Source organism: Malaclemys terrapin, chromosome 2 (assembly GCF_027887155.1).
Source record: "Malaclemys terrapin pileata isolate rMalTer1 chromosome 2, rMalTer1.hap1, whole genome shotgun sequence".
NCBI classification, from domain to species: domain Eukaryota; kingdom Metazoa; phylum Chordata; order Testudines; family Emydidae; genus Malaclemys; species Malaclemys terrapin.
In genome coordinates this window covers 70,978,588-71,000,756 of record NC_071506.1, presented here as the reverse complement: position 1 = coordinate 71,000,756, position 22,169 = coordinate 70,978,588, and the positions used below count along the sequence as shown (strand labels likewise).

The window sequence follows — 22,169 nt, the reverse complement described above, 5'->3', positions numbered from 1 at the left end:
TGTCTGGGGATTGGTCCTGCTTTGAACAGGGGGTTGGACTAGATGACCTCCCTAGGTTCCCTTCAAATGCTGATATTCTATTAACAAGCCAGATTATTCACCCCTTACTCACAATGGTGAGTAGTCAGTCAAGCAAATAGTCCTATTGAAATCAATGGGACTATTCATGGAATAACTTCACATCAGTGTGAGTAAGGGTTTGAGAGTCTGGACCAGTATGATGACTAGTTCTCCAGTTCATTAGAGGACACTTATGCAGTTGTGTTGACAGTTAAATTATTTAAACAAGATAGCAGCATTTTAATTTTTTTGTCTCCTTACAACCTGCATCTCCAATTATCACACTTCCCTTTGTTTAATTACTTGATTTTTTTATAGATTAACAAAATTTTATTCAGTATGATGACCAAATAATGGACTAAATTTCACAAATGTGACAAAGAAGAAAGTCACTAGCGATACTTATATGTGTGTTTACGTGTAAGCAAGTCTCTGTGTAAATTTACACTTCCAAGCCAAAAAAGCATAAAAAATCTCCATGGATTGCTACATTGTCTAGTATCATTTAATGAGCAGTAATGTTTCATTTGTAGCCCTAACTCAGTGATATAGACTTTAATCTGTATCAACCCTATTTAAACTTGATCACGTCATATTTCAATAAAAATATCTAGAAAACATTTTTCTGAATCTGTGCAAAAACTTACATAAATATGAAACCTATTTAAATTGTGTTATTTAAAATAAATCCATAGTGTGAAGTGATTCAAACAGTGTTGATATAAATCATATCATTTCTGTCTCTTAAATCTCTCCTGCTTTCTCTCATTCATTCCCTAGCTGACAGCTGAAAAACAGAGCCAACAGCAGTTTGTCTTTTTGACAGTTTATGTTGTTCTACAAACAAGCTATGTTGATTTGAATGAACAGACATTAAGACTCGCTAGTTAAATCAAATTCTTCCAACCTACAGAAAAATATTAATTACCTACTGTGACAGACCCAGACCAGTGAGGTACAGGAGTCTGGTAGAGGGCAAATATACTGGTCACTGGATGAGTAGTTTTCTGTTCCCTGAGTGACCAGAGCAAGGGCTGCACTAGAGTAATCAGGAACCTGCTAGAACCAGTTAAGGCAGGCAGGCTAATTAGGACACCTGGAGCCAATTAAGAAGAAGCTGCTAGAATCAATTAAAGCAGGCTAATCAGGGCACCTGGGTTTTACAAAGGAGCTCACTTCAGTTTGTGGTATGAGTATGAGTAGCTGGGAGTAAGAGGTGCAAGGAGCTGAGAGGGTGTGTTGCTGGAGGACTGAGGGGCACAAGCATTATCAGACACCAGGAGGAAGGTCCTGTGGTGAGACTAAGGAAGGTGTTTGGAGGAGGCCATGGGGAAGTATCCCAGGGAGTTGTAGCTGTCATGCAGCTGTTACAGGAGGCACTATAGACAGCTGCAGTCCACAGGGCCCTGGGCTGGAACCTGGAGTAGAGGGCGGACCCAGGTTCCCCCCAAACCTCCCAACTGACCTGGACTGTGGGTTCTTCTAGAGGAGAAGGTCTCTGGGCTGTTCCCCTAACCCACATGGTGAATCTCTGAGGCAAGAAAATCCGCCAATAAGCGCAGGACCCACCAAGATAGAAGAGGAACTTTGTCACACTACCCAAACAGTTTTGTAAACCACCAAGTAGCATTTTGATGGCCCTAAAAGATAAATAAGGAAGGATATAATTCTCTTGCCCCTTTGATATAGGAAAGTTATAACTCAAAGAAGTATTTGTTCTTCTAAAGCAGTCTCTAGATCTAAAGTTCAAGAGCAAGAGACATTCTTTATCATTCAAGATTTACAGTGTAATGGAACCCTACAATATATAGCTTCTTAATGATCTTAGCAAGTGTTTAATTAAGATTAAATTCTATCACATGCTCACTTGTTCACTGTAATGACATAGCAGTGGTGAAAAGGCCACCTGCTTAGTGGTTTATGTGGACAAATTCACAAGAAGTGCCAACTGAAATAGTCAGTATGCATATTGTGTAAAAATGTTTATGGTGCCACTGGCATATGTGAAGCTAATTCAGATGGTTCATATCTGTACTCACAGCATATCTGTCATTTGCACCTTCCTTGAGGAAAGTTTGAAAGCTTATTTAAGCTACTTCATTAACATTATTTAAGATGTATGATATCACACAGAATGCTGTTACTGAACTTCTTTTTCTTTCTTTCTTTCTTTCTTTCTTCTATTAAAATGAAGTTAAACAGAACTCAAAAGACCTGTGCAGGACTCCTTCCTCTTAGCTGTCCAGGAACATCTGTCAGACTACCAGCCAGTTAACATCTCCACTTTTGCTACAGGCCTTCTTAGTCTTAGGCATCTAATTTAGATGGACCACTGAAGTCCTAAAGGCTCCTTTTCCTTTCTGTAGCCTCTTAGGATATGTCTAGTGTACAATTAAAAACCCGTACCTGGCCTGTGCCAGCTGATTCGGGCTCACAGGGCTTGGACTAAGGAGCTGTTTAATTGTCATTTAGATGTTCAGACTTGGGCTGGGTCCTGGGAGGTGGGAGGGTCCCAGAGCTCAGGTTGCAGCCTAAGCCCAAATGTGTAATTGCGGTGTGGACAGACATACATCAAAGTTCAAGAGTGTAAGGCAAACATTTTACTTTCAGTTTCAGTTCCTCAGCTGCTGCTGTCAGTGTGTGTGTTTGTGGAAGGTTTCCCTTGCTTCTGCAAAATTGCAAAAGGTTACATCAAGTTCTGCATCTCTTTAATGGCCACTAGTTATTGTCATTAATTGGTATTTCTGCTGCATATAGAGGGCCTAGTTGAGATCAGGGCTTCATTGTGCTGGGCACTGTACAACCACATGCTAAGAGTTTATAGGTTAAATTTGCTTTTGTTTTCCGTTCAGTGAACGTAATCCCAACTGAACATTTTGGGTTTTTGATGTACAGTAAATGATCTGGATACACTTCTATATACTTTCAGTGTAGCTCATTTTGGCACCGTGGATCTTTCTGAATAGGGTCACCAACTTTCTAATCACATAAAACTGAACATCCTTGCCCCACCTCTTTCCATGCCCCTTCCCCAGGGCCCTGCCTCTCCTCACTCCATCCCCCCTCCTCCTGTCGCTCGCTCTCCCTTACCCTTATTCATTTTCACCAGGCTGGGGCATGGGGTTAGGATGCGGGAGGGGGTGAGGGCTCCGGCTGGGGGTGCGGGTTCTGGGCTGGGGCTGGGGATGAGGACTTTGGGGTGCAGGCAGGGGCTCCTGGCTGGGGCCAAGGGGCTCAGAGTGTGGGAGAGGGCTCAGGGCTGGAGCTGGGGGTTGGGGTGAGGGTCTCTGGGAGGGAGTTAGGGTAAGGGAGTGGGTGCCGACTTGGGCCAGGGGGTTTGGGGTGAGGCTCTGGTCAGGCAGCGCTTACCTCAGGCGACTCCCAAAAGCAGCCAGCATGTCCGTCTCTTAGGTGGAGGGGACAGGGGCTCTGCGTACTGTTTGAGCCCGCAGGTGTCTCCCCAGCAGCTCCCACTGGCCACGGTTCCTAGCCAATGAGAGTTGCGGAGTTGGCACTGGCGCTTGGGGCAGGGGCAGCGCACAGAGCCTCCTGGCTAAGAGCCAGACATGGCGATCGCTTCTGGGAGCCACACAGAGCCAGCGTAGGCAAGGAGCCTGCCTTAGCCCTGCTGTGCTACAACCAGACTTTAGCAGCATGGTCAGCAGTGCTGATCAGAACTGCCAGGATCCCTTTTCGACCAGGCATTCCACTCAAAAACCAGATGCCTGGCAACCCTATTTATAAATGATTAACTTCAAAATTTCTTAAATATTTAGATGGGTTTCACTTATAATTTATATTTAACTTTTTTCAGATTTATTTTCCTAATGACAAGCATGGCCCATCAGAAATTAATGGATTCAGAGTTCAGCTCATCTCCCCCTTCCCACTCTCCCCCCCCCCCCCCCCCCCCGTTTCATACCCATGTTACAAAAGGGAACAAAATAGATTTTTTCCATTCTTAAGTGACTAATGCACTGACCCTATTCTCTATGAATTACACAGTGCATGTTTCCCATAATCTCCAAAACACCATCTCCAAGACAGAGCAGAAGACCTTTTCAACAATGCAATATTACTGACATAATTTTACAGTACATCAGCTTGGATTATGTTTAAAATAATGTAAAGTGTCTTTGCCTTTTCCTAAGTTTAAATATGATAAAGGTGAGCAGCATATCCTTAAGACATAAAGCTTCATCCTTAGACTCCTTGGACTATATCCTGAGCTGTGGTTGAACTATGTTCAGCATAGTTTGGGGGTGGGGATGCAAAGGTGATTGTAAACCACCTTTTATGCTCATACTCTTTGGCTATCTGGGAGTCAGTGCATGCCCTGACTTAAGTTACAGCAGAGTCATCGCCGCTCTAGCTTACACCTGACTTTTCACATCCCCAAGTCTATGCGTTTGTCATGTCTGTTTCCTGGTACTTATCCTGTACTACTTCAGCAAATTTCTCCGCTGCATTTCCCCTTAACTTCCCATACTTTAATCTTGTGTCTTTCCCTCCTTGTCCAAGGCTTTATTTACAATCTTTGTTGAGAAGTTTGTGCTACCATCTCACTAGGTATCAGTTTTCAGTCCATAACTTGACACTACTGAAATTTCCTCAGCAATATCATCAATCTAGCTTCGGTGTGCACCACTGATGACCAAATGACTCTTCCTTTTGGAACCATGTATTGGCTATCATCCATTGATTGGTAATACACTTGTCTGGAGAATCCAGAGAAGAGTGGCAAAAATGATTAAAGGTCTAGAAAACATGACCTGTGAGGGAAGATTTGAAAAAAATGTGTGTTTAGTCTGGAAAAGAGAAGAGTGAGAGGGGAGACAATAATAGTTTTCAAGTATGTAAAATGTTGTTAGGAGGAGGAGGAAGAAAAATTGTTTTTCTTAACCTCTGAGGATAGGACAAGAAGCAATGGGCTTAAATTGCAGCAGTGGAGGTGTAGGTTGGACATTAGGAAAAATTTCCTAACTGTCAGGGTAATTAAGCACTGAAATAAATTGCCTAGGGAGATTGTGGAGTCTCTATCATTGGAGATTTTTCAGAGCAGGTTGGACAAACACCTGTCAGGGATGGTCTAGATAATACTTAGTCCTGCCATAAGTATAGGGGACTGGACTAGATGACCTCTCGAGGTCCCTTCTAGTCCAATGATTCTATGAATCTGTGTCTAGTAACACTTTACCTTTTCATTCATGGTGCCTAGACTGATATTTCCTAAGCACATTTCATACTCCCTTTGGTTTTTGCCTCTCTGGGCATTCAGATCTCTACATACCAATATCAGCTCTTCTGGTGTTGCTGTGTCTGCTAGTGCCTGTTAGCCTTGGTGGAAACTCTCTCTTCATTGTCTCCTTGTTGAGGTACATATGCTGATATCAAAAACAGAGCACATGTTTTAACTTGGACTCATTCAGCTGTCATTTACTCTAAAAATTTCAATCACCATTTTCCTCATCTGCTCCTCTTACTACCACCTGGACTGCATTACACCCATTTTTCACTTGTGTGGAAGAGTTCACAATCTAAGCTCAAATCCTTCACTGTGTTCTCCATCCATCATGTTTTCTGTAGGCACAGAACATCAATACCTGTCTTTACATCGTATCAACTACTTCTGCCCCTTGACTAGCCAAACAGGATATATTCAGTGTTGGCCCTTTTTATAATATGGGGTTTATATGGCTGTGCAGGTCACTGATTTCATCTGACTACCCCGGACTCTAGAGGACAGCTTTGATGCTGGCTACCAGCTATCCTGTTGGCCTGGGGCTGCCAGATAGGCAAACTTCTGGCATAGGGCTGAGACCCTTCCACCAGCCCCTGGCGGAGAAACATATAGGCCATTCTCACCCCTCTTTATATCGACTACTGCCCTTTGATAACTTGCCAAAAATACAAAACTGCACCAACATAGTCACTTGTGCAAAAAAACTACATTGTATTGGCTGGCATCCTTGGTATACATGGGAGCGAGAGGGCCTTTCCCCAATTGAACTAAGTTCTAGCCACTCTCTTCCCATGTTGTTGCTGCAGACCTGGTGGACTGCTAACAGGTGGAAACGGGGTGTGTGGGTGTGTATACAGAGCATTATATATCGAATTGTATCTCTCCATTTGTGTGTGTTTATATGCACACACAAAAGAATGTTATACACATACACGTGTGCATATACACATTTACAATTACTCATATACATGTGTGCATTTGTACTTTGTGTATATAATGCAATATCTTCCTGTGCAAAAGTGCTGTTTGTACTCCAGAGCATTTACTGCTCTTTCCAATAGCAGTAGAAAACGTACATTTGTCAGAAGAAGAATTCATTCCTGTAGAAAATGATAATAAATTGTGAATGCTGCTAATTGTTCCAGCAGCATTGTATAAAGTAAGAAAAGGATCCATAATGGCCCATTAGATGCATGTGAACAAAACCCATTGTGACGGTCATCTGTTATTTTAAAAAACACATTACTTCATCAAAAGAGGAGAATACATTATGAGTAATAAGTAGCATAGCAAATACTTTTAAGTTTTTCGTGCCACGTACTTAACCACATAGTACAAGACTTCATTGTTCCTGAAATAATAAACTCTGTCTATGTTAACCTTAACTTATGATGACACATACAAAAGAAGACTATCATTTCTTTCATTTGTACTGACTTAATGTGCACTCTGGATATCCAGATGAATTGATCCAGTATGTATTAAAGTTCTCCTATCACCAATCCTACTAACAGCACAGATACCAAACAGGTACTTCACTGGGTTCATGGATGGGAAATTTAAAATATCAATTCTGTGTAACAATGATAATTTATTATGTGGCTAGAGCATTGAAGTTGAATAGTGGTGGCTAGTTCAAAGAACTGGGCACTGTTGGTGTAGCCATGTAGTCCAGCACATAAACAAAAGGCAAGATCTTGTAATTGATCACTCAGCACTAAGAAAATAGACTGTAGTCTGTTAACAGTGCATAGGATATTAGTTTGCCAAGATTGGTTATTTTATTAGTAGTGATTTTTCTCTCTGTTCCTTTATCCCCCTTTGTTCTTCAGTCTCCATTGTACTTATAAAGCCCTACCAGTTGACAAAGGAAATTGACTCAGATCATAATTCTTTACAGTAAGGCATTCCTATGAGATTGGTAGCAGTGTGAAATTGAGTAGGAACCAAATTTTGATCCTAGTCAGTTCCAGACTACTGCTAGCAATATGGACAGAGTGTCACTTGACAGGAATGCAATCTCTCTCAATTTCATATGGGAAGAAGCAATGTGTTGTCAAATTAATGCACATCCCAGGTGCCCAAGCTACCAATTACTTTTATCCTTGACAGGAAGGACCCACAGGACAGATGTATCTAGCACTAATTAGGTTTAAGTTGGTAGCAGTACCACTTATGGTACCAAGTGGACAAATAACGTTAACTTAAAAGGAATCTTAACTGCAACTGAGAATAATTCTATATTTTATTTTGTCTTCAAAAGCTGTATAGAAGCATGCTTTAATAATTCAAAGTACTGAATGAGACTAAATGGGATTAAAAAGTACAGCTAAGTCTTTTGAGGGTATATTGTATAAAACAAAATAGAACTGATTTATAGAGACTAATATTTAAAAATATAGTGTCCAATTTTGCATCCTTAAATAATAAGCCTGTTCTATAGCATTTGTAGGCACAGTCTGGAAATTAGTTGTCTAATGATTGTAAAATCCTGACATATACACCTTTGATTGTTTCCATGTACAAAATTGGAGGCCAAATGAGGCCCATTGTCATTATGTGTTGCATTAATGAAAGGGAGTGTTGCAATTGCTGTTGTGAGTGTATTTTAGTTTATATATCTACAGTAGAACACTTCATAATATAGAGCCAAAATCTGAAGTGTGTACCCCTATGATTAATTTCCAAAAAATTTGTTTACCCCTGGAAACTGGTATTTGCATTCTTAGCTTAGGTAGCTACTTACTTAATTAGTCATTTGCACATTCAATTGCTATACGTGATTTACATGTGCAAATACTACTTTACAGGCTCAGTTAGTGCACATTTTTTTTCAGATACAACTCAGGATTCTTGTAAAGTCTAATGTGATAGAGAAGAGGGAGGACTGCTGTAATGAATATAAAGTTAGTCCTTTCTGGAAACTACTAGACAATTTAGAATTTTCTCATGATCTCTAGCTCCCAGCCAAATGAAGCACAGCTTTTGCTTCCTTGCATCATTAGAGAGTACTTCTGAGACCTGGCCTGGATCAAACCATCAGAGAAGGAGCTATTGATTAGTTTACACACTCATGTTGTATAATCTGGCTAGGAGTATGTTAAGTAAATGAAACACAAACAGACCTGATTATTCTGAGTTTTTTGGGGAATTCATATTTCTCTAGATTAAAAAAAAAGCCTTAATAGTCATGAAACCATGACAGATTACTTATTTTCTGATATTGCAGGCAGAACAAACTAGTTTTAACTGTACCATTGGAAGAATGTAATACCTCCTCAGAAACTCACATTTTGTAGTCCAAGAATGTGAAATGACTGCCATAGGTAACAAAACGCCATATGACTCAGATATAACTGAGACCATTTTCTAAGCATTGTTGAAGAACATATCTTCTAGAATTAGAATGAGAAAAGGAATGTAGCTTTCCTCAATTTGTGTGATTATGAGAAACCATGCCAAAATACCACAGAGGCTGGATGCAATAGCTTTCCTTGGTGCTTTGATACTGTACCTATTAAACAAATATACAACCAGTGAAAAGTGGTGGGTGAATTATAACAATAATAGGCAACACTGTTACAAAGAATATAAGGATATGCCACCAGAAAAGTAGATTGCTTCATGAATAAGACCACCCCAATATGCCGGGAGAACCTGCTTCAATATAAGGAAAAAAATATCATAGCACATTCCTAGTGGTCACTTACCACCTCACAGTAGAACTTATATGGGGTATCAAACAATTACCACCCATACTTAGGGGGACCGCTTCCTGAAAGAAATGCTTCCTGAACCCCCTCTTCTGAACTTCACACAATCCCCCAGCCTTGCCAAGCTCATCGTCAAAAGCAAGTTCCCCACAGACCAGGACACAGCAACTTATGGTGACACCAGACCCTGCCAAGACAACAGATGCAAAACCTGCACAGATACCACCACAGCTGTGATGATCAATATCCCTTGCAACGCACCTTTCAAGAACCATGGACCCTACACATGCCTATCACAACACGTGGTGTGCCTTATCCAGTGCATCAAATGTGCCGTCAACAACTATATGGATGAAACCAGACAATCACTATGCTTTCAAATAAACTAATTGAAAAATGACAAAAGACAAAAACACCCTATAACTCAGACAAACCCTTTTCACAAAACAATTACCAATTGTCCTCAAAGGAAACCAGCACAGCACTTTCAAAAGACAAAACTAAGCACTTAAATTCATAACTCTGCTGGACACTAAAAACCATGGACTTAATGGAGACATTGGTTTCATTGCCCATTACAACTTGCAATACCCTGCTACTTACTCCATTGTCCTATGACTGCAGAAGTGTTTGTCAAGTTTCCCTAGAGTGGCTCAAGAGAGTGAGTACCAACCTGAGAGGAGACTGTTAAGAAGGGTAGAAACCCCAAATTGGTTGTGAGTTTCATACTTAGATTTCACCAACCAAGTATTAAGTGTAAATTCCTCAAGCATTATAACAGCCTTAACGTGGAGTCACAGATAGTCCCCTAGGGTACTCTGAGCTGTCTTGTCCCCCAGGTAAGTTTGCTTTTGTGATAGATGGTCCCTTATGCCAAGAATCACAATATTCAAGTTACTCCTGGTCCCAAAGGACCAGTCATTTGCCCTAGGTCGATTGCACCTTAGATCTCACACCAAAGACAATACTTGCGTAATAAACTATCTAAAGGTTTATTAACTAAAAATACAAAATAAAATTTATTTACAAAGTTAAAGCATGTAAACATAGGCACACACAAATAAGTCCCAGTCATAAGTTTCAAAAAAGTAATAGAGGCCTCTATGATAAACAAGCTTTATATGTCCTTTCCAGCTACCCCAGGCCAAGCAGCGGGAGGGAGGAAGGGGGTATGCTTATGCTTAGTAATCCTGGCCCCTCAGAGTCAAGCAGCATAAAAGATTCAGTTTATCCTTGTTATGGCTTTTTATTCCTTTCCCCCTTTTTGGCTTAAGTTGCAAATTCAGCTTTTGGGAAGAAATCACTTGCAGGGCTCCTTTTTGAGGGTAAGGGAGCAAACAATAGTCTCTTGTCCTCTGATGTTCCACAATAGCATAGCGGGTATTGATGGGCCTTCTTTTGGAAACTAGTATTTCACACTCGTTAATGCTTCTCTTCTGTCTTACAGTTTACAGGGCAAACACTTACATATTACCTTATAACAAGGGATACAGATATTATAAGTGAGATTAATGCATGCAACAACTTACAAGCATTTCATAAAATCTAAACACAGTCTTATAATTCTAATACCTATTTTAACAATACCAACACACACATGAGCCAGACCAGTTCCAGCTATATATTTGTCAGCATTCAGTTGAGACCTTGGCATGAGCTGGCACATGGTCTGTCAGCGTCACAGTATTAATTGCCTATTTATTGTGAGTCATTTCCTACAGTATGTGTGACCCCCTTTATGCTTAACAATCTGTCCCACTTTGTATTTAGCTTGAACACTCTGGTTTCATTCTCCAGACTTGAAGCAGAGTTCTGTGAAGCTCAAAATCTTGTCCCTTCCACCAACAGAATATAAGACACACAAATGCTAAATGATAAATTATAATGAACTATTTCTTAACTAAAGTGTTGGGTTGAAATCCTGTTCCAATTGAAATCCATGGCAAAATTCCTATCCACTTAATTGACTATAGGATTTCACTTTTTAGCATTTCCAAACTACCACAGTGTATCACCATTTCAGGATCTGTCTTCTATCTAGTTTGCCAGGTGCTTGCTTTGTTTAGTTGCTTGGATTATGTTCCAGTATTTATTGAGGCTAAAGGTCTGAAATGATGCTATACCATTAGTGATAAAGCTCTAGAGATATTTGAATAATACATAGAAAAGGAGTTGCAGCATTTGTTTAATATGTTAAATCTAATATCAGATTTGTTCGTTCCGTGGAATCGTCTGTCCTAATATACATTTCTTTAAGAACTGGTTAACTTTGTCAGGTTTTCTGAACATCCAGAGTTTTTTCAATGTGACCAGAACATTCGTCTCAGAGTGGGAAGATATTTTATGTTTGGGTTGTTGATTTGAAAAAGTATTTTAAATACTGTTCTGTAATCAAGTCTGTTAGAGTGAAACATGCTATACTGTTCCTAAAACATGTACTTACTTTCGCTTATGCACAGTTTTTGTAGATTCATACAAAGGCATAGCCTTTTTTAAATTTCTTGTTACATAAAGGACCTCCCTCACACACGCCAGAACTGAGCATAAAGTACCTAGTAAAATAACACCCTGACTTGCTTGAAGTTTGTAGTCACTACTATTGTATACTTATAATTAATAACAATAGAGTAGGGAATAACTTATACAACAGATTTAGTCCCTCTATTTGTGAACAGCCTTCAATTTTTACAAATTTACTTATTATTCAAAATTTGACTAATGGCTTGTGCAGACATATTTCAGCCTATGTTTCATTCATGAACAATGGTTTGAGTAATCTGTATACTTGATTTCCTAAGTCACATGGAATTGTTTGTTTCCTTACCAAATGACTTCTAAAACCAAAAAAGCTTTCAAGATGATTATGGGGCTCACTTTTGATGTGAATCCTCATTAGAATTTATACAAGTATTTATGTATCAATATATAGCGACGTGAATGTTCACATTTTCACAAACATTTTTGCAAACAAAACTTGCTTCATGTGAACGTCTGTGAAAATTGAATAAAATGTGGGAAAAGCCATCAAAAGCAGATTGATTGCCTTTGTGTTCGTGAATCCTTTTTGGCAATATTTGTGAAGATTTTATCCCTTACTACATAGGATGAGTAAGATATGATTGCCTCTATTCAGTGTGTTTTTTTTTTCTTTAACTTTAAATTCTAGGAATTATATTCAAAATCCTGATAGAAGAACAAATGAAATCTCATTGTGACCACATTGTCCGGCTATGCCGGAGGCACTGGATGTGGTTTTAAATGGGCTAAAACTTTATTCTTAAATATGTGGAAGTACCCTGCAGATAAAATTGTGCAGTGCAGGTGGTTTCATATACATTTCCATATTCCTGGGGAGCAGCTGTCAGCCTTTCCCCTTTCCAATCCTGGTCCCATACCTCCTGCTGCTGAGACCCCAACATTCCTCCTTGTATAAGGGTTAAGGGGAGCTAGAAAAAGTGGGGTTGACTTCCTCCCATACCAAGTGTAGGAGCCCTGAACCCTCTTTCTCCTCCCCTTTAAAGGATGTCTCATTTAAATTCTTTACCAATTAATTGTATCTGATCACCATATCCATTCCATACAGAGTACCTGCACTAGACATCTGCCACAAACTTACATAATGAGTTGCAGCATTATAGCCTAACTCCCTTCTCCCATCAGGTCCGTAACTCACTCTGGTCAAGGCGAGGTTGGCTTTTTGCCTTCCCTAATGTGGCAGTGAGGGAAAATTCCTTCCCAAAGCCCCAAGAAAAGAGGCAACTAGTGTCATGCCTGTGCTGTATAATGACAAAAGCTGGTAATTTAACTACGCCAGCGGGTGGGAGGATGGGTGCTACTGGTCTAGTCTGGGTTAAATAGGACTTTCCTGGGACTGTCCTGGGTATAATCCCGCCCTGTGTCTGGTCAGCTGGGGAGGAAAGGGCCAGCATCCCTCCCCCACACAACCTATTCTAGCTATACGTCTTTCTGTCTTTACCTGGAATCCAGCAATCCTCTCTGGGTGGGCAGAGGCCTTAAAGGGGGCAATGACTCCCTTCCCAGCAGCCTGCTGGACAAGCCCCATCCCTGCAGTTAAATGGGGCAACTCACTTTCTCTATCCAGCTAGATCAAGGGTCCCATGGCTTAATGTGCTGTGAGAACATTCTGGCCACTAGAAGTCTTTTGTCCCTTTATTGCTATGGACCCTAGTACAGAAACATACTTACGCAGATGCCCGATTTGAAGTATGACTACCCACGTGCTTAAATCAAGTGTGTGTTTAAGTACTTTTCTGAATCAGGGTTTTATTTGGAATGACCAACTGTGACGGGTTGGATCACAGAAACCTCCTAGGAGCTGCCAGACGATGTGCCAAGACTACCTCTGCTCCTGTTTTCCCTGCCAGCTCAGGACTCCAGCACCCTGTCTTACTGAGCCAGACGCTCACGTCTGCTCCAACAAAGACCCAGGGTCTGAATTAGTTGCCCCAAAGCTGCAGGTTTACCTGAAAACAGCTCACAGAAGTGTACTTGTCTTTAGCACTCAGCTGCCCAACTCTCACTGGGGTCTAAACCCAAATAAATCCGTTTTACCCTGTATAAAGCTTGTACAGGGTAAACTCAAATTGTTCACCCTCTATAACACTGATAGCGAGAGATGCACAGTTGTTTGCTCCCCCAAGTATTAATACATACTCTGAGTTAAGTAAAAAGTGATTTTATTAAATACAGAAAGTAGGATTTAAGTGGTTCCAAGTAGTAACAGACAGAACAAAGTAAGTCACCAAGCAAAATAAAATAAAATGCGCAGATCTATGTCTAATCAAACTGAATACAGATAATCTCACCCTCAGAGATGCTTTAGTAAGTGTTTTCCTCAGACTTGATACCTTCCAGGCCTGGGCACAATTGTACCCGGGGAAACAGCTCTTGTTCCAGCTCAGGTGGTAGCTAGGGCACTCTTCATGATGGCTCCTCTCCCCACCCCACCCCCCTTTGTTCTGTTCCACCCCTTTATATATCTTTTGCATGAGGCGGCAACCCTTTGTCCCTCAGGGTTTCCACACATCCCCCCCCCCCTCCACTGGAAAAGCACCAGGTTAAAGATGGATTATAGTTCAGGTAACATGATCACAAGTCACTGCAAGACTTCATTACCCACTTGCCAGCACACACACACACATACAGGAAGACTCACAAGTAAACACATCCATCTGTAGACAATGGTCCTGGTTAACGGGAGTCATCAAGATTCCAAACCACCGTTAATGGCCCACACTTTGCATAATTACAATAGGCCCTCAGTTATATTTTATATTTCTAGTTTTAGTTACAAGAGTGGTACATTTATACAAATAGGATGATTACACTCAGTAGATTATAAGCTTTGTAATGATACCTTACAAGAGGCCTTTTGCATGAAGCACATCCCAGTTAAGTTAATACAATGTATCATATTTTTATAAAACCATATAGACTGCACAACGTCACAGCAGCATTCTCTGTTCAGATAAGTGCAAGGACTGAACTAGTAGGAGTGATGCAGGCAGAGAATGAGGTAAATTGACAGAGCTGTGTTGGGAAGTTTGAGTACCACAATGCTATTGATCCTTCACTTTCATTAACACCAAATTTTTAAAGTTAAAAATGTCATTTTTAACAGTCTCAAGGTAAAATTTTTGCTTAGCAATCTAAAGTCAATTTGAAATTAAACTGCTTACCTATTTATCCAGAAGTCTTTGCTTAATGCTGGCTGTTGCTCATTAGATATGTATACTATCGTTAGGGGAAGTAAGGCCCCCCAAAAAAGGAGGGGGAAGTTCACAAAATTCTGAGCTATCAAAAGGTTAACATTTATTTTCTGCAGCAATTGGCAGCAAACAATAAAGGATCTAAATGAACACTGATAAAATTTTCAGCACTTTTCTGTATTTTCCCCTACAGCATAGAGGCGTTTTATTTAAGAAAATTATTCAGTTTGAGATTCTGATGGAAACAGTACAGTGCTAATGAAGGCAAAAGAGGAAGAATCAGAAGATTAATCTAATGCAGACAGTACTGTGAATGTAAACAAATTTGGTAGATATGCAGATGTTTTTAGTGCAGGAACAAGAAAGAATTCAGCCGATAGCAGCCAGTAGTAGTGTGAAGTCATACGTACAAGTTGCACAGTGATCATCCCTAATGTTCCGTAATAGTTTTGCTCATCGTTTACATTTCACCAAGACACATTTCTTGTCCATCTTTCTTACACATCAATATGTGATTGACTGTAGGCTGCATATTGATTCCAGGCTGATAGGTGTGATGCTCTGTAACATTACTGGTTACTGAAATGCAACAGACTCTAGGTACAATATTCCCATATATTCTTCAGAAGATACTATTTACAGCTTTTCTATTTAGTTAATAACCTTATAACAAAATTCATAGTGGAGTGGGGAAACTTTGACATATATTGTCATCTTTTAATATTTGGATCTGCTAACACATTAAAGGCTCAATCCTGGAAGGGGTTGAGCATTCTGGTCCCAGTTCAGCAAGGCACTTCAACACATGGTTAATGTTCAGCAAGTAATTAAACCCATTGACTCTTAACTATTTAAGCTGAAGCATGTGCATTAAGTGCTCAGCTGGACCAAAGAATCATTTTCCATGAGTAAATGCTGACTGTACAGGGTTGTTTTTATCTGCATTGTTTTTTGTTTTTTTACTTTTAAAAATACACGCTTTATTTTTAGTTCATATAAATACAGACTCACATACATGACTGAATACCGTCATCTATGGAAATAAATCAATTAAAATAAAGTAATTCCGTGACAAATTAGCACTTAAGAGATGGAGTCTGACTTATCCTCAAGGGAAAAAGCTTTTATTTTTTGACATCACCGTGAATTAAGTGACCCTTTCTTTGTTAAGTAGGGTTGAATAAAGCTAAAGGGGTTTCAAAGAACATTTCACAAATGCAGTCTGACTGATCTGAATCAGACACTGCCAAAGTATAATACATCCATATAATCAAAGGGACTTCAGGCTAGATGACACTACATTGGTTTAATTATGTATCATAGGCAGGTTAAAAAACTACCTAGGAAGAAGATCCTCTGTTTCTAATACACTTCTCTATATTAACTATGTTGACCTTTCTGTGTATGCTTTGTTTCCTTTAGGCTGTGCTTTGGAGGTACAAGTTTTCCCAGCTTAAAGGGTCTTCAGATGATGGCAAGAGCAAAATCAAATTTTTGTTCCAAAATCCGGATACTAAGCAGATTGAAGCAAAGGTAAAAAAAAAAAATCATTGCATTATAAACCCAGAAGTACATTAAAACTGGTTGACAATAAAACAAACAGGGAATGAGAGAATTAGTCTAATTTACTGATGCTGAGAGGATGTTCAGATTAATGTAATGAGTGAAATTAGGTAAATAAGTGAAAACACAGATACTAAGCAGAGGTGTGTGAATAGGTGCACAGTGCAATTGTTTTTTTAGTGATTTTAATATGTTAAGAGGGGGTTTTGATCTTTTATTTAAATTAAATCAATATAAGTTTTGTGCATGATAGTCAGCTTATTTTATCACAGAAAGAGAGAAAGCCCAAAGGCATGTCTCGTCATCTTTACCGTATCTTCATGCTACTCTCCATGAGCAGCAGCAGTAAAGTGCATTATGTTCCAAAGTACATGTGGACCAAAGGTAGTGATGGACTAAAACCCCTTTGAACCCTCTCCGGGGTGAAAGATATAGGGTGGCTTCTAATCACCATATAAAAGCTTGTCATTACAGTTCTGGTTCCATGTCAGATCCAAAGTTCAGAGGGGTCTGCTTTCCAGTTCTGGTTTTGATTAAAAGAAAATGCATGGAAATAGTAATACCTGTGAGACTTCTGCATAGGTTGGTAGATGACTTGTAAGAATAAGTGATATCACAAGATTTGTACCATCCCAAATAGTCTAACACTTGTAGGATGAGCTGATCTCACAAGAATTCTATTAGTTAGAATTGCCTTAGGTTTCAGATTCAAACTGTGATTTGAGTGGACTCTCCAAACCTAATGTATATCTTAATTGTATCCAAACAGCACTTAATTGAACGTCTCTATGTAGACACAATGCTGTGGTGCAGCACCACTAAAGCCAATGGAGTTTTATCCTGCTATGCTAGAGGTGAACTGGCAAAATGAGTTTAAATAAGAATAGCGCTCTGAATAATAATAGAGATCTGAAAGGAAACATAAAAATGTTAAATTACTGTATCAAGGAATTATGCATCTACCTACTGTGACAAAGTTCCTCCTCTATCTTGTTGGGTCCTGCGCTACTGGCGGATTTTCTTGCTTCAGAGATTCACCACGTGGGTTGGGGAACAGTCCAGAGACCTTCCTCTCCGGAAGAACCCACAGTCCAGGTCCATTGGGAGGTTTGGGGGGAACCCGGGCCCGCCCTCTACTCCGGGTTCCAGCCCAGGGCCCTGTGGACTGCAGCTGTCTATAGTGCCTCCTGTAACAGCTGCAACTCCCTAGGCTACTTCCCCATGGCCTCCTCCAAACACCTTCCTTATTCTCACCACAGGACCTTCCTCCTGGTGTCTGATAACACTTGTGCTCCTCAGTCCTCCAGCAGCACACCCTCTTACTCTCAGCTCCTTGCTCCTCTTGCTCCCAGCTCCTCACACTCACACCACAAACTGAAGTGAGCTCCTTTTTAAAACCCAGGTGTCCTAATTAGCCTGCCTGTCTTAACTGGTTCTAGCAGGTTCCTGATTATTCTAATGCAGCCCCTGCTCTGGTCATTCAGGGAACAGAAAACTACTCATCCAGTGACTAGTATATTTGCCCTCTACCAGACTCCTGTACCCCACTGGTCTGGGTCTGTCACATATCCCTCCCCCCTGCTCAACGCCAAGGGGTTGGGCAGCTTGGGACGCCAGACAGTGCACACGTCACAAGCCATTGGCATTGCCATGACGGCTCCCTGCTCTGTGTTGCACACGGAACTCGAAAGGTTGGAGAAATAAGAACCATCTGGTCACCCTTGTGTTCTTCTCCTTGTTCCACTGCATCCATTGAAGAGGGGCATGGTCGGTCACGAGGACAAATCTGCACCCAAGCAGGTAGTAGCGCAATGTTTCCATTGCCCATTTTACAGCGAGGCATTCTTTCTCCACCACTGCATATTTTTGTTCTCTTGGAAGGCGTTTCCGACTGAGGTATTGAATTGGGTGTTCCTCCTCCCCGACCATCTGTGATAGAACAGCCCCCAACCCTACTTCCGATGCATTCGTCTGCAGGATAAACTTCTTGGTGAAATCAGGGGCTATCAGTACGGGGTTATTGCAGAGGGCAGTCCGTAGGTCTGTGAATGCTTCCTCTGCTGCATCAGACCATCTCACCAGATCAGGTCCATGGGCTTTCACTAAGTCTGTCAGGGGGCTTGCCCTTGTGGCAAAGTGGGGGATAAATCGTCGGTAATACCCCACCACACCTAGGAATGCCTGGACTTGTTTCTTGCGGCTTGGTCGGGCCAATTTTGGATGGCCTCTAACTTGTTCACTTGGGGTTTTACCAGACCTTTTCCCACAATGTATCCAAGATATTTGGCCTCTGTAAACCCTACAGCGCAGTTGGCAGAGTTTGCTGTAAGGCCAGCTCGCCTGAAGGTATCGAGGACTGCCTCCACCTTCTCCAGGTGGGTTTCCCAGTCTGGGGTATGAATGACCACATCGTCCAAGTAGGCAGCAGCATAACTGTTATGCGGGCATAATAGCTTGTCCATGAGGCGCTGGAAGGTACCTGGGGACCCAGGTAGTCCAAAAGGGAGGACAGTATATTGAAAAAGACCCTCTGGTGTGGAGAACACAGTCTTTTCCTTTGCGTCTTCCGCAAGGGGAATCTGCCAGTACCCCTTTGTCAAGTCTAGGATAGTCAAGTACCAGGCATTACCCAGATGGTCCACTAGCTCATCTATGCGAGGTATGGGGTACGCATCTAACTGGGATACTTTGTTTAGTTGCCGGAAGTCATTGCAAAATCTTGTGGTGCCATCAGGTTTGGGCACCAGCACAATTGGGCTGGACCACTGACTGTGAGATTCTTCGATGATCCCCAACTCCAGCATTTTTTTTACTTCTGCTTTTATTTCCTCCCTTTTTGCCGCTGGCACCCGATAGAGCCTCATTGTTACTCTGGCCCCAGGGTTCGTGACTGTGTGGTAATATGTCTCAGTTGTTCGACTCGGTTTTGTCGAGAACACATCTTGGTTCCAGAAGATCATCTCAGACACCTCATTCTTCTGGTCTGGTGTTAAATCGGGAGACACTCTCACCTGTTTGGAAGGCTTGTTTTCCTGGGTTAGGTCTTTTTGGACCTTTGTGCATGCCTCTTGTGCATGCCAGGGTTTCAGAAGGTTAATGTGTTAAATCTGTTCTTGTTTTCTGCATCCTGGCTGCCGCACCTTGTAGGTTACTTCCCCCACGGGTTCAACCACCTGATAGGGCCCCTGCCATTGGGCCAGAAGCTTGCTTTCGGCCGTGGGTACCAACACCATAACCCGATCCCCTGGTTGGAACTATCACACTTTTGCCTGGCGATTGTAATGGGTTCGCTGGGCCTCGTGTGCCTTCTCCAAATGTTCCCGTACAATAGGGCTATACGATCTCGCATCTGCATTACATGCTCTATTATATTTCTCCCCTCATTGGGTTCCTTTTCCCAGATCTCTTTGGCGATATCTAGTATGCCACGGGGGTGACGCCCGTATAATAACTCAAAGGGGGAAAACCCAGTTGAGGCCTGAGGTACCTCCTGGATAGCGAACATAAGGTAGGGTGTCCCAATCCTTCCTGTCTCGACTTACCACCTTCCTTATCATAGCCTTGAGGGTTTGGTTAAACCTTTCTATCAACCCATCAGTCTGTGGATGGTAGATCGAAGTTCTCAGGGTATGTATATGGAGCAGCGTACAGAGGTCCTTCATTAGCTTAGACATAAATGGGGTTCCTTGGTCAGTTAATATCTCCTTCGGTAGCCCCATTCGGGCAAAGATCCCCACCAGCTCTTTGGCTATAGTTTTAGAGGCTGTGTTCCGCAGGGGGATGGCTTCTGGGTAGCGAGTAGCATTGTCCAAAACAACAAGTATATATTGGTGGCCCTGAGCCGTCTTCTCCAGGGGTCCCACTAGGTCCATGGCTATTTGCTCAAAGGGGACCTCTATGATGGGAAGGGGTACTAAAGGTGCCCTCAAGTGGGGACAGGGACTGTGCAGCTGACACTCTGGGCAGGAGGCATAGTACCTCCACACTTCTTCATGTACTCTGGGCCAGAAGAACCGTCGTAGGACTCATGCCAGGGTCTTCTCTACCCCCAAAAGCCCCCCAAAAAGATGACTGAGCAAGACTTAATACAGCGTTCTGGTGTTTTTGAGGTACTAGGATCTGCTGTACTTTCTGCCCCTGTACTGGTGCAACCCAGTATAAGAGATCCTTCTTCATTATGAAGTAGGGTCCTGGTCCCTGGGTTTTTCCTTCCACGGGGACCCCATCTATTTCAGTCACCTCCTTCCTAATATTGTCATACCTTTGGTCTTCTGCCTGGTCCTATTCAAAAATTCCTCTCCCAGGGCTAATCTGTCCAAGATCTAGGAGCCCAGTCTCTGTTGCCCCTACTGGTTCAGAAGCATTAGGGTGGGGGTCAGACTCAGGTGCTTCTCCCTCCTGCATGGCCTCCTTTTGAGCTGCGTGGGTCCACCTACCTACAAGAGCGACCCTCTGGCTTTGGGTCAGTATTCGGGTTCCCAAGGCCTTAGCTGCCCTTCTTTCCCTTTTTGTCTTTCTACCCTGTCTGGGAGTGGAGAACAAATCTGGGGATATTTCAGAGAAGATTGGGGGTTGACAGTCTGCTGTGGATGCCTCATCAATTTTAGGGTCCCCATCTTTCTCCAATCCCCCTACTGGGAGTAAGTTTCCAAACCCTGGGAAGTCCCTCCCTATGAGCACCAGGTATGGGAGTTTAGGGACTACACCTGCTGCTACCTCAGTAGTGTTCCCTTGGATCTCGATTTTTACTGGGATGGTGGGGTAGTAACTAACTGTCCCATGGACGCATATTATCCTCGTACGTTTAGCCTGCAGCAGCTGACTACGCTTCACGAGCTTCCCTGAGATAAGCGTGATAGCACTCCCCGAATCAACCAGTGCCGTGGTCCCTGCCCCATTTAGTTTCACTGGTCTGGTATACATATGTGGGGTTAGTGAGACCCCCACAAGGTGGATTAGGGAGCATGGATCTGCCCAGTTCCCCAGGTTACACTGCATAGGTTCTTTAGCATTGGGACACTGTGCAGCTATGTGTCCCCACTCTCCGCAGGCATAACATCTGTATGGAGCCCTAGGCGTTCCCCGGTCTCTCGGTTTGGGCAGTCTAACATCATGATCCTCTTCTCCCTCAGTGCTCTGACTCTTTGTGGCCTCTAATGGGCCTTCAGCCTCTCTCTTTTTCCATCTGGGCCCTCCTGGTGGCCCAGTCACCCGAACTTTAGGGCTTGGTGCTGCTAGTTTAACCCGGGGTACCTCTTCCTTAATTGGTCGGGTCAGCTCCCTCGCTGTCCTTCGCGTCTCTACTAGGGCGACAATCTCATCCTAGGTGGAGGATTCGTTCTGGCTTACTCAGGCACGAAGGTCTGGTGGTAGTCCCCTCATGTATCGGTCGATGACCAGAACCATAAGTATCTTTTCCGGACTCCGGGACTCCGTTTGCAACCACTGTCAAGTGAGATGGATGAGGTCATACAATAGGGACCGCGGGGTTTTGTCTTCCTGGTACCTCCAACCGTGATACTGATGGGCCCGCACTGCTGTCGTTACCCCAGATCTGGCCAGGATCTCTGCTTTCAGCTGGGGGTAGTCCGCCGCAGCATCTACAGGCATATCATGGTAGGCCTTCTGGGCCTCCCCACACAGGAATGGGGTAAGGATGCCAGACCACTGATCTCGAGGCCAGGCCTCCTGTAGGGCTGTCCTCTCAAAGGCCAGAAGGTATGGCTCTACATCATCCTCCCATGTCATTTTCTGTAGTCAATGGCTGGGCCGTATGAGCCGCGTCCCATCATGGCTGTGATTCAGCTCTGTAAGGGACTTTACCTGGTTTACCAGTTCCCGCAACATAGCTCAATCTTGAGC

General features: G+C 42.4%; 1 protein-coding gene across 2 annotated transcripts in view; it reads left to right on the top strand.

Moving 5' to 3' along the window:
- Nucleotides 1-22,169, top strand: part of SNTG1 (syntrophin gamma 1) — a 557,992-nt gene that overhangs the window by 518,686 nt on the left and 17,137 nt on the right. For both annotated transcript variants that reach the window (XM_054017063.1, XM_054017062.1), the window contains exon 17: nucleotides 16,167-16,277. In XM_054017063.1, the coding sequence (XP_053873038.1) occupies nucleotides 16,167-16,277 (111 nt within the window). The remainder of the gene's footprint in view (nucleotides 1-16,166; nucleotides 16,278-22,169) is intronic.